This window comes from Neoarius graeffei, chromosome 2, assembly GCF_027579695.1.
Source record: "Neoarius graeffei isolate fNeoGra1 chromosome 2, fNeoGra1.pri, whole genome shotgun sequence".
In the NCBI taxonomy this organism is placed as follows: Eukaryota; Metazoa; Chordata; class Actinopteri; order Siluriformes; family Ariidae; genus Neoarius; species Neoarius graeffei.
This window is the reverse complement of record NC_083570.1, coordinates 83,681,157-83,694,611: the sequence shown is the minus strand read 5'-3', so window position 1 is coordinate 83,694,611 and position 13,455 is coordinate 83,681,157. Positions and strand designations below refer to the sequence as shown.

Sequence of the window (13,455 nt, the reverse complement as noted above, 5' to 3'; positions counted from 1 at the left end):
CCACTCACAGATATGTAATATTGGATCATTTTCTTCAATAAATAAATGACCAAGTATAATATTTTTGTCTCATTTGTTTAACTGGGTTCTCTTTATCTACTTTTAGGACTTGTGTGAAAATCTGATGATGTTTTAGGTCATATTTATGCGGAAATATCGAAAATTCTAAAGGGTTCACAAACTTTCAAGCACCAATGTATGTGGACAATGAAAAGGCAGGATGACAAATGCAATAAGACAAAAATATTAAGAATGTCAACATTTTCCTCAGATGTGTTGGTAATTTACTAAAACAAACAAACAAACAAAAAAAACCCAAACCCTCCGCATGACCAAAAGTTATACTTCGGCTATAGTGCTAACCGTATCTCTATGGGCTTCCAAAAGTTTCATGTTATTTGTGATTCCCTAATGAGGATGCCACATATTTCTATGTAGGACGTGGAGTTATCAAGACACATGAATAAACAAGCTGTTTTATTTTCGGAAAGTGATCATTATGGTGCCAAATTCCTAATCAAAGTAAAGAGCAATGATGCAGGCTAACCTCAGGTTTCCATGGCAACTTCTTGTGCTTCTGAGCAAGGAACTTCAGGATCTCAGACTGATCTCTGTGAGCTGCAGCAGCATGAAGCTCATCCTCCTGAGAGAGAGAGAGAGAAACAAACATCAGGTATATCCTAGTGATCAAATACAGATGCAATCTGTGGATGCGCTTCAGTGTCATTTTGATATGATGATGTGTTTTATTTCAGTTTGCATAACCCTTGAGGTGTTGCTCATATTGTTCTATTGTTTGACAGCAGGCCTGTAATCTAATGTCATTTAAGAATACCTATAAACTGACAAACAACCACTGCAGACAAAATGCTGTTTAGCTTATACAGTTAGAGGGTTAAGCTGAAAACCGGTCTTTAAGCGAGAAACTGAGCATCGTAAAAGAATAAGATAATAAAAAGCCTAAAAAAGCCTTTTTTTTTCCATTTACGGTTGAGAGTACGCCGTGCACATTCTGGCTGCCGCTTCTCACCAGAGCTTTTTATTTTATTTTATCTTTTGTTTTTCTTTTTTGTGTTTGTGTAGTTTGATGTTTGTTTTTTGTTTGAGTGTTTTGTCCTCTGGTTGTGGTCTAGCTCCGGACCCAGTTTTGGGCGTCGGTTCCCTCCAGGCTTTGGTTTGCCGTGGGTGATGCCTGTGCTCCTCACTATGGACTGCAATAAGCGTGTTGCTCATTTTAACATCGGGGTTGTTCAGCGCTCTGTGCGGCGGTGCTTTTGTGCTTGGCACGGTGTTCCGAGCGATGTTGCTTGGTGGCGTCGCGGCAGCTGTGCAGGCAGTTTGGGATATACCAGCGCTCTGCTTAGCGGTGCTTCTGTGCTCGGTTTGTGGATTCATGGTGCGGTGTTCCAGGGAGTGTTGCCCAGTGGCGTCGCGGCGGCTGTGCTGGAGGTGTGGGACTTGTTTTCGTGCGCCTTTTGGTGGGACTGTGGCTGCTACACCATTGGAATGACATCTTGACCTTTATTTGGTGGACTTCCTTCCCCCCTTTCCTTATAATTGTAAAGTGACCTTGGGTATTGAGAAAGGCTCTATAATAAATTATTATTATTATTATTATTATTATGTTTACAAACCTTTTGGAAATCTGAATTTTGGGATGAACGCAACCTAAAATGTGATCTAACCATAAGTCATAAATAATGAATAAAGCTTGTTGGCAGCATGATCACGGTCAAGCATCAGCTGTGGAAGGAAGGAGGTTTCGGAGGGAATGAGTAGGAAGTGAGTGAGTGTCTACACCTGTACATCACTGTCAATGGTAGCCTACTTATTTTCCCATCAATCAATAGACTTCCAATGCATAGAGAGACATAAACCTGTGAAACTGAACAGTTTTGTGCCAAGTTGGGCCTAGCTAAGCTAAACTGACCCAGTAACCTTTATATTGTGCATGACCAGATAACAAAAACACCTGTTTGACTTCCCAGCCAACCAGCCAATATCTCAACCACAAGTAAATTGCAAAGCATTGCAACACCTCTCAAAAGTGGAATTTTAGTGCAGCGGTGATTTTATTCCAGGTGCGGCACAGATGCGTTGCAGACATTTTGACAGCTGGTATCAAATTACAAACTTGATTAGTCTGCTCTTCATTTCGCTACCTCATGCAGCTATCCATTGCCTTGGTCCAAAGCATGTCAGAGGTAATCACACCGAGCAATCAATGTTTTAGACATTTTTAGGCAGACTGACAATTTTTACTACCATGTTTGTTGAACTGGCTCCTTATCCGATATGATCTTTACACATAGACAACCAAGGCAGGGTTATAAATAAACAAAAACACTTCCATATCACTTGGCACTTAATACTGGATATTAAGTTTTCTTAAAGCTGGATTGTCAAAGTTTGTTATTTGTTTAAGAATGAAATTTGGCCAAAACCCCAACATCCAATGATCAGTACACAAAAAAAAGAAAAAAAAAAAGTGTGTTGTGTGTCATATATTCATTAAACATTCAAGGTGGTTGATGGAGAAAATCTGGAAACTCGTACTTAGAAGAAGAAGAAACCTTTATTCGTCACATGCACACTTCAAGCACAGTGAAATTCATCCTCTGCATTTAACCCATCTGAAGCAGTGAACACACGCACACACCCAGAGCAGTGGGCAACCACACTACAGCGCCCAGGGAGCGGTCAGGGGTCAGGTACCTCGCTCAAGGGCACCCCACGTCAACCTAACTGCATGTCTTTGGATTGTGGGGGAAACCGGAGCACCCGGAGGAAACCCACGCAGACTCCACACAGAAAGGCCCTTGCCGGCCGCTGGGTTCAAACCCAGAACCTTCTTGCTGTGAGGCGACCGTGCTAACCACTACACCACCATACCACCCACACGTCTCTCTCTCTCTCTTTTTTTTATTAATTAAACATTGGGGAAAACAACAAGATTTCAGATTCTCTATGCAGGAGTATTATTAAAAGCTTAATTCTTTTGAAGAAAACACTTTCAACAAGTCATATTTCCATCGCCGGCTTCAGACCACAGAACAGCATTTTAGTATAATCGAGGCCATTATCTGACCAGTCAAAAATAATTCAATAATCTGGAATAATAAAACAAACTAAAGCTTTTTTTTTCCTTCACAGCAAATTAAATTCCTCATCTTTTAGCTTGATTTGGGAAATGATTCATCTTTCACATGCATAATATTCTGTGTTCCTCATTAAGTATTCAGCATACTTTTCATCTCTCATTTATGAAACATGGTCATATGGGACTTCGGATTCCCCCCAAAAACCCAAAACGTCCACAACTGTTTTGTTTGTGTGCTGAAAGTGAGACCTCCCTCCTTCGTGAGCACTTTAGTTCCTTTGAAACACACTGTGTGGAAGATGAAGGCGTAACTTTATTAAATGTTGAGCGCATATTTCCAGACTCCCCTCATATCTAGCACTATAAAACTCTCACAGCTCTTCGCTCTTACTTATGAAAACGAAAACGCCCACTCACCTGCGTTTCAGCTTTGCCATTCTTAATTTCTTACTTTATTTGATTTCACTAGAAACATTTTCTCAGTTAGCTAATGGAGCTTAAGTGCAGAAATCAATGCTAAACTTATAAGAGAAATATTTCCATTAGTGAAGAGCTCAATCATGGATTTGGCTCAGTGTCAAGGCATGGTCCTTCCTCCTGGCTCTGCTTTGCATCAGCATTTTTAAAATGTTGTGCCAGAGGACACGATGGTGTTAACAGGGAATAAAACCATCACTATTGCAGTTCACTGTTTTAATTTATTCCCGTTCTTCACACACAAATTTCAGTGCTTCGTTTTAGGTTAACTGTTTAAATAACCTGCCTATAAATATAGTGTCATGTAAGACAAAAACGATTTGGAGCCCTTCTATATAAAACTTAAGTGATTTACTACTATCCTCTGGGGTAACTGAAATCATGTGTCACTACTCCAGGGATCCAGGGAAAGGTGGCTATTAATTATCTCAAAAATCTACCAAAGATGTCAGTACTTACTTACTGCTCCGACCTCTTTTCCAACTTTAACCATCAGCAAAACTGATCTTAGATTAGCCGATTAGTGTAAAGAGAGTGTAAAGGGCTTAAAGACAGATCCTGAGCATCACAACACACCTGGAGTAATAGTAGGTATGGAATATCAATGAGGTTAATTAATTCTACTCGTTAAACTGTAAACAGGCCTGGTGTGAAAATGAGAGTCTTGGGCTCATTTTTCATGTCAGGTTATCCACCAGCGCAGTGCAAACGAGCCCCACCACAAATCAAATTTTAATTTTCTCAACCCGGCAATATGTGTGATAATGACCTGAGGGGTTTGGATCATCACTCATGTATATCCCATAGTTAAATCTTGAAACAAATGTATACAGTGTTTCACCGGTTCCTAATATTTTCATACAAAACCAAGTTGAAACAGTGGCACGACAGCAGCAGCAGCGTAGGTGAGATCGTGGGACTATTATGAAAAAGTTTCATTTCATTTTTATATTTTCTGTGACGAGACAGGAAAATTATGTACAACTCAAATATTAGCATTCATTAGAAGAAAACCGCATTGTGTGCACATGGTGCCTGCGCTCACTTTAATCTAGTAAAGCTGAATTCAGATAAATGGCCTAGTCATCGCAAAGCGCTCTCAGTACTACAAATATCCACGGCCCTTTTTGGGCTCCAGTAAATACTGCAGACAGACTCAGCTGCTATCTTTTCTGCTTCTCGGCATGGACCACAATGCATGCCAAACTGATGAAGAATTCAGATATTAACTCAATGCATCAAGACTAAATTAGGTTAGCTGGACACAGACCAGAACAGAGAGTAGTGAAGTGCAGTGTCCTGTTCTAAAATACATTGGGCAGAATGATTCTCTAAAATGAAATCGCAAACCTCCAGAGAGAAACAACAACAACAACACTACTGTAGCAGCAGTATAAGGATTGCTATATAAGCAGGAGTGTTGCAGTTTAAGACCTCCTTTGTCAGTCAAGACTTAGATAAAACCCTAACCTCTAGGGACCTTTGACATGACGCCATCGTAACTGCGGATTTGTTTATCCGGCCATCCATCCATTATCTGTAAACACTTATCCTGTACAGGGTCGCAGGCAAGTTGGAGCCTATCCCAGCAGACTATGGGGAGAGGCGGGGTACACCCTGGACAAGTTGCCAGGTCATCGCAGGGCTGACACATAGAGACAAACAACATTCACACTTACATTCACACCTACGGTCAATTTAGAGCAACCAAACCAGTGCTAACCACTACACCACTGTGCCGCCTAAATAAATACATTCTCATCTCATCTCATTATCTCTAGCCGCTTTATCCTTCTACAGGGTCGCAGGCAAGCTGGAGCCTATCCCAGCTGACTACGGGTGAAAGGCGGGGTACACCCTGGATAAGTCGCCAGGTCATCACAGGGCTGACACATAGACACAGACAACCATTCACACTCACATTCACACCTACGGTCAATTTAGTCACCAGTTAACCTAACCTGCATGTCTTTGGACTGTGGGGGAAACCGGAGCACCCGGAGGAAACCCACACGGTCACGGGGAGAACATGCAAACTCCACATAGAAAGGCCCTCGTCGGCCACGGGGCTCAAACCCGGACCTTCTTGCTGTGAGGCGACAGCGCTAACCACTACACCACCGTGCCGCCCATAAATACATTTGTGGGTAAATTATATGGATCTGTGATGCCTGCATGTTTCAGCTTTTGGATGTAAGGCAATCTGCTGGTATAATATATACATTATTAATCATTCCAGAGAGATTGTACTGACTGCAGTCATCTCGATTGTCATTAACCGTTGAGCTGTATATCTTTGTTTGCCCAACAATATCGCAGATGCTGGGTGATAAACAAAAGTCTGTGATGTCAGTGAAAAGCCCCTGTAGCTACCAATGGTCAGACAAAATGAAGACTTTTAACAAGAGTGTAGCTACACTGGAATTTGAGGGCCATTACTGAAGTGTGTGTATATATATATATATATATATATATATATATATATATATATATATATACACACACAGGATGGTGTAGTGGTTAGCACTGTCGCCTCACAGCAAGAAGGTCTTGGGTTTGAGCCCAGCGGCCGACGAGGGCCTTTCTGTGTGGAGTTTGCATGTTCTCCCTGTGTCTGCATGGATTTCCTCCGGGTGCTCCGGTTTCCCCCACAATCCAAAGACATGCAGGTTAGGCTAATTGGTGGCTCTAAATTGACCGTAGGTGTGAGTGTGAATGGTTGTTTGTCTCTATGTGTCAGCCCTGCGAAGTAATTTATAGTATACTAGCACTGTGGAAAAGAAAGTGAGTCAGAACAGTGAGAATTGTGGAAAAGTATGTATGTTAAGTAGGCTTGCACTGTACACAGGGAGCTAACTGTAGTAGGCTATCATTTTGAAAAACAGTGTAAGATATAGTAGGCTAGCATTGTGGAAAGGAGAGTAAGTTATAGTAGTTTAGCACTGTGGAAATATACTTATAGTTATTGTGGAAAAGAAAATAAGGTATTGTAGGCTTGTACTGTCGAAAACTGAGTAAGTTAAGTAGACTAGCATTGTAGAGTGTGAGAAGGCTGTAGTAGAATCAATCAATCAAAGTCCTTCCCACGCCAAGTGGCACCCAGGGCCGTGCCGATCTCCGTAACCCTCGGCCTCTCGCCTATTACATAGCTAGGGTTACAGTGGGGGGGGGGGGGGGGGGGGGGGGGGGGGGGGCTAGTCCTCTGGTAACCACAAGAGTTTGACTCCCCACTCACATCTGTACTGTGGTGTGCCTTGCCAGATGGTACCATTTTTATGATGGTCTTTGGTATGATCCGATCGTGAGTAGAACTCACGATCTCCCGATAGAGAGGTGGACACGCCAACCACTAGGCCAACTCGCAGTTGTAGTAGAATAGCATTTTGGAAATGAGAGTAAGTTAATATGCTTGCACTGTGGAAAACAATAAATTACAGTAGACTAGCATTGTGGAATCAAATGTCAGCCATAGTAGACTAACACTATGGAAATGACAGTAAACTATTCTAGGCTACTATTGTGAAAAAGATAGTACAACCCCAATTCCAAAAAAGTTGGGATGCTGTGTAAACTATAAATAAATACAGAATGTGATAATTTGCAAATAATGGAAACTCTATATTTAATTGAAAAGACAACGCTGAAAAGACAACATATCAAATGTTGAAATTAAGAAATGTTAATGTTTTTTAAAAATATGCTCATATTGAATTTGATGTCAGCAGCAACATTTCAGAAAAGTTGGGACAGGGGCATGCTTACCACTGTGTTGCATCACCTCTAATTTTAACAACACTCTGTAAATATTTGGGAACTGAGGAGAACAATTGCTGTAGTTTTGAAAGAAAAATGTTGTCTCATTCTTGCCTGATATACAATTTCAGTTGCTCAACAGTTCGGGGTCTCCTTTGTCCTATTTTGCGCTTCATAATGCGCCAAATATTTTAAATGGGAGACAGGTCTGGACTGCAGGCAGGTCAGTTTAACACCTGGACTCTTTAACTACGGAGCCATGCAGTTTCAATCGGTGAAGAAAGCGGTTCCGCATTGTCTTGCTGAAAGAAGGAAGGCCTTCCCTGAAAAAGATTTTGTCTGGATGGCAGCATATTGCTCTGAAATATGTATTTATCATTCATCATTAATGATGCCTTCCCAGATGTACAAGCTACCCATGTCATGTGCACTAATGCACCCTCATACCATCACAGATGCTGGCTTTGGAACTGTGCACTGATAACAAGCCGGATGGTCCCTCTCCTCTTTAGCCTGGAGGACGTGGTGTCCATGATTTCTAACAAGAATTTCTACTTTTGATTCATCAGACCTCGGGACAATTTTCCACTTCGCCTCAGTCCATCGTAAAAGAGCTCGGGCCCAGAGAAGGTGGCAGTGTTTCTGGATATTGTTTATATCTGGTTTTAACTTGCATTTGTGGATGCAGTAATGAACTGTTTTCACAGACAATGGTTTTCTGAAGTGTCCCTGAGCCCATACACTGATTTCCACTACAGACACGTGTCTGCTTTTAATGCAGTGTCTTCTGAGGGCCTGAAGATCACAGGCATCCAATGTCAGTTTTCAGCCTTGTCTCTTGCATACAAAGATTTATCCAGATTATCTGAATCTTTTAATAATATTATGTACCATACATGATGTGATCCCCAAATTCTTTGCAATTTTACATTGAGGAACGTTATTCTTAAATTGTTGCACTGTTTGCCCACACAGTCTTTCACAGAGCGGTGAACCCCTCCCCATCTTTACTTCTGAAAGACTCCGCCTCTCTGGGATGCTCTTTTTATACCCAGTCATGTTACTGACCTGATGCCAGTTAACCAAATTATGTTTTTTTTCAGCATGACACAACTTTTTCAGTCTTTTGTTGCCCCGTCCCAACTTTTCTGAAATGTGTTGCTGACATCAAATTGAGCATATTTTTTTCAAAAAAACCCCACAAAATAATAAAATTTCTCAGTTTCAACATTTGATATGTTGTCTTTGTACTATTTTCAATGAAATATAGGGTTTCCATGATTTGCAAATCTTCACATTCTGTTTTATTTATGTTTTACACAGTGTCCCAACTATTTTTGGAATTGGGGTTGTAAGTTAGAGAAGGATAGTATTGTGGTAAACCAAGTAAGCTAGGTAGGCAGCTATGAAAGCTAATTCACCATGTCCTAATTGCTCAGATAAATGAAGTTAGCAGACTGGAAGCCTTGAAATAGATATTGAATACCTGTATATATGTGTAGGCCACCTATAACACATACTAATACAACAAAACCCAGCACATTATTAGAAAGAAAAGAAAGCACAACTTTATTCATCACACACTTGTGAAATTTCCTCTCTGCATTTAACCCATCACATGTACGGTATGTGAACATACACGCGAGCAATGAGCACACACACGTACCCAGAGCAGTGGGCAGCCATGCTAACAGCACCTGGGGAGCAGTTAGGAGTTAAGCGCCTCACTCAAGGGTGCCTCAGCCCAAGGCCGTCCCATATTAACCTAACCGCATGTCTTTGGATTGTGGGGAAAACCAGAGCACCCAGAGGAAACCCATGCAGACACGGGGAGACCATGCAAACTCCACACAGAAAGGCCCTCACCAGCCGCTGGGTTCCTGTGAGGCGACCGTGCTAACCACTACACCACCATGCCGCCCATTATAGACCAGAAACAACCCTAGACAGGTTAGCTAGATAAGAAACACAAGTTCACCTTCCTGTTATAGTCAGCTGGCTGGTTGTATAGCAGTTAGATAGATGGCTAATGTAGGAGTTACTATAGATACTCAGCATTGTCCCAGAAGTTTCTGTAATTTCTTTCCAAACACTTTTATAAATGAGGATGAAGATGGATCAACAGATAGAGCTAGATGAGCAGGAAAGCTTATTTATTATTATTTTTAAAATGCAATCAAGATTATATTAAAACACAAGACAAGACATAGACAAGCTCAAGAACAGGAGGAGAACACAGCCAGGAAACAAACCAAACCATACAACATAAAACGCACAGATAAAAGTAAATATGAACAGGAATTTGACAAGTACAAATTTCAGAGCTTCGTATGTTGTCTGAAAGGAAGATGGATTAGTCATCACATTACAGTACTGTATGTAATTGAAGAGAATGAGAACTGATTAAATAAAAAGAGAGAGAGAGAACACGGCAAATATTTCTAAACACACTGTCATATAAATTAAACTTTATATTATGGTGCTATACCGTTGACAGTGATTAACAAATGAATCATACACTTCATTAATTAATACCATGACAGTTCCTGTGAGTGTTGAGAAATCAGAAACCCTCATGGGGGCAGGATATAAAATCCCTAATCACCTTGGCGCCCTCCCTGGAGGACGACGGAGCCTCATGCTAATTACACACAGTTTATTCACAATCCATTCGCCCTGGCTGCGTGAGTGGGTGTGTTAAGCGAAATGTAAACAGTAAACACACCAGTGACTCTGACATCTCTGGCACTTGAAAAAGCATCTCATTTTGGTGCGAGCCAAGAAACAGAAAAACAAATTTGCACAGAAGGTCAGCTATGGTCAGTGTTCTTCAGACCAATGAACGATTTCTTTTTCTTTTCTGGTTTACGAACACGAATTGAGATGTTAGGAACAGGTGTCACCTGTTGGCTCATCCCCTGCACCACATGTACACATGAGATTTTAACGTATCACCCTGATACACACGGAGTGTTCTGCTGAAGCAGAACAGCACTTTGCATTCCTGCTGCTTGTTGGAAAGAAAGAGCCTTTTGCACTAAGTGTGTGATTATTTCGGTGCTGTTAAATTATTCACGAGGCAGCCAAGAGCAGGCATAGGGATGTAATTAAGGGTACGGTGCAGTCAATAGCCAACCTGATAGAATGACTCCACTTCATTTAAAGCAGGATTAATAGGACCTACAGGCATGAGGTGAGCACAGTTTGGCCCAGAGGCACATAAGGCCAATGTATTACTACCTGAGGGACAAAGAAGCCACACTGAAGCAATTAGCAGCTTTACTCTATGACCAAACATGATGGTTCTAATTGATGAGCAGCAAGAAATGGTTCAGGGAAGAAAACAGTCCTTCAGCAGGAAAGCAAACAAGAACACTGGACCAACATCAATTTTCTACTTTCACTATACTTACACTAAGAGTAAAGTCAGTTTTTTTTTGTTGTTGTTCTTAAAATTCCAGCCAAATCGATAATGACCATCATGATCGTGACCTTCCTCCAATTCCTACGGTATTTCAAGAGCGATGGAAGGGAAAATATAAATACAGAATATGGGTGAATGACTAGTTGTTGTCTATTCAAACAACAATAGTGGCAAGCTTCGACAGAGATGAACACGGCGCAATATTTCTTGTGACCTCATCTTAGGAAAATATAATATCACAGTCTCAGCAGTGTTTAATATCACCACAGGTCTAGACATCCTACTGATAAAAAAGGAATATGTGATGCAAGAAAATATACAGTACTGTGCAAAAGTCTTAGGCACCCTATTTTTTTCATACAAACTTTGTTATAGATTTCTATTCTATGACATCTACATTATTGAGTCAGTACAAAATATTTTGGCTGACACATAGACACAGACAACCATTCACACCTACGGTCAATTTAGAGTCACCAGTTAACCTAACCTGCATGTCTTTGGACTGTGGGGGAAACCGGAGCACCCGGAGGAAACCCATGCGGACACGGGGAGAACATGCAAACTCCACACAGAAAGGCCCTCGCCGGCCACGGGGCTCGAACCCGGACCTTCTTGCTGTGAGGCGACAGTGCTAACCACTACACCACCGTGCTGCCCACAACATTAAATGTTACATAAAAAAAACAATGTTTGTATCTGAGCAGCATATTACATAAGAGACCACTTTTTCAGATTAAAAAAGAAAAATAATGAAGCTACTGGGTTTTGGTGCAAAATGAAGAAGCGAGTGTGACAGTCAAAGTGTCCAGAAGAACTGTGGCTGGTTCTGTGAGATGCTCAGTAAAACATACAGCTCATTTCCTTATAAAACTGCATTCATCATAACTGAGACTACTATTTTTTTAAAGCAAAGGGTCGTCTCACACCGAATATTGACTTTGTTTCATTTATGATGGCTTACTGCTGTTTATAGTATTTTTTAAATGTTGAAACATTTCATTTCATTATTTTTCAGGCATTTTTCGTCTCCAGCATTTCTTTACATGTGCCTGACTTTTGTACACTACTGTAAGTTAAAACACACACACACAAAATTCTTTCCATTACTCAATGCTACTGAGTAAGAAAGGAAGAGTCTCTCATCTCATTATCTGTAGCCGCTTTATCCTGTTCCACAGGGTCGCAGGCAAGCTGGAGCCTATCCCAGCTGACTACGGGCGAAAGGCAGGGTACACCCTGGACAAGTCACCAGGTCATCACAGGGCTGACACATAGACACAGACAACCATTCACACCTACGGTCAATTTAGAGTCACCAGTTAACCTAACCTGCATGTCTTTGGGGGAAACCGGAGCAAACCCACGCAGAACATGCAAACTCCGCACAGAAAGGCCCTCGCCGGCCACGGGGCTCAAACGAGGACCTTCTTGCTGTGAGGCGACAGCGCTAACCACTACACCACCGTGCCGCCCTAGGAAGAGTCTATAAAGTCAAATATACATTGTATGTGGAAGTTGAAACAATAAACTTCATTAAAATCCCAATAAAACATAACCTTGAAATCACACGGCTGCAGTTTCACAAGTTTCCAAAATCCACATCAAAACAAATGATTAATAAACCAATCATTTAAAAAAAAAACATCAAATGCATCCTAAAAGCAGTTTAAAAGAATACTAAAGCAATCAGCAAAATGAATATATGAGTTTCTGATGGTTAAAATGTCACTCCACAAGAAACACCACTGAATTAGTTTCAAGGAAAAATATGCCACCAAACAACCAACAACATCAAAATAAACTTGATAGACTTCCACATTTATTCTTGAGACTATATTAAAGTGCCACTGAACCATTAAAATGGTCCATGTGGAATAATAAAGTGTTTAAAGTAAAAAACAACAACAAAAAATAGAATTTGGTGCACAAGTTTTAATTTTCTTTGGGCTTTCCGAAAATCAACACAGGGTCAAAATTATACATACAGGGTCAAAAATATACATACAGCACACCTAATATTTGGGTAAAATGTCTCTTTACAAGATTCACCTTGACCAAGCTTCTGGCAGAATTCTGGTTGGATATTTCATGACTCTTCATGGTAGAATTGGTAGAGTTCAATTAAATTTTTTTTTTTCTTGGCATGGACTCGACTTATAAGCACGGTCCATATATTTTCAATAGGGTTGAAGTCGGGACTTGTTTTAAGCTTAAAGGTGCCCTTCCACCAAAAACGTTTAATACTGGTTCTTTTTGAAATACCATAGTTCACTCCGAGTTGCATATGCATGCTGCATGTGAAAATGTAATTCTACCCCCATTCCCTGTATTAGCTTATGAAAGAAAATAGTCGGAAAAACGAGCGGATCTGAGAAAGCCATACGATCTTACGTCACTTCGTAAATTAGTATTCATGGCCTCGCCCACCTTGGCTTGCGACCGCCCACGGGAAGGAAGTTCGGATTTAAGCGCGAGGAGAGATAACAGAGCCAGTGTTGCCAGATTGGGCAGTTTTAAGTGCATTTTGGCAGATTTGAACATATTTTGGGCTGGAAAACGTCAGCAGTATCTGGCAACACTGAGCAGAGCCCATCTCATCAGTAGCTAACGAAGAGGACCTAACAGCAAGTTGAAAACATGTCTGAACAAGTTTGTGCCTGTGTTATTTGTGGCAGTAACACATCAACGCTGCATTTCT

At 41.0% G+C, this 13,455-nt stretch overlaps 1 protein-coding gene across 1 annotated transcript in view; it reads right to left on the bottom strand.

Moving 5' to 3' along the window:
• Nucleotides 1–13,455, bottom strand: part of b4galnt4a (beta-1,4-N-acetyl-galactosaminyl transferase 4a) — a 373,302-nt gene that overhangs the window by 171,546 nt on the left and 188,301 nt on the right. Inside the window, exon 3 of the mRNA XM_060915089.1 lies at nucleotides 548–643. Within this exon, the coding sequence (XP_060771072.1) occupies nucleotides 548–643 (96 nt within the window). The remainder of the gene's footprint in view (nucleotides 1–547; nucleotides 644–13,455) is intronic.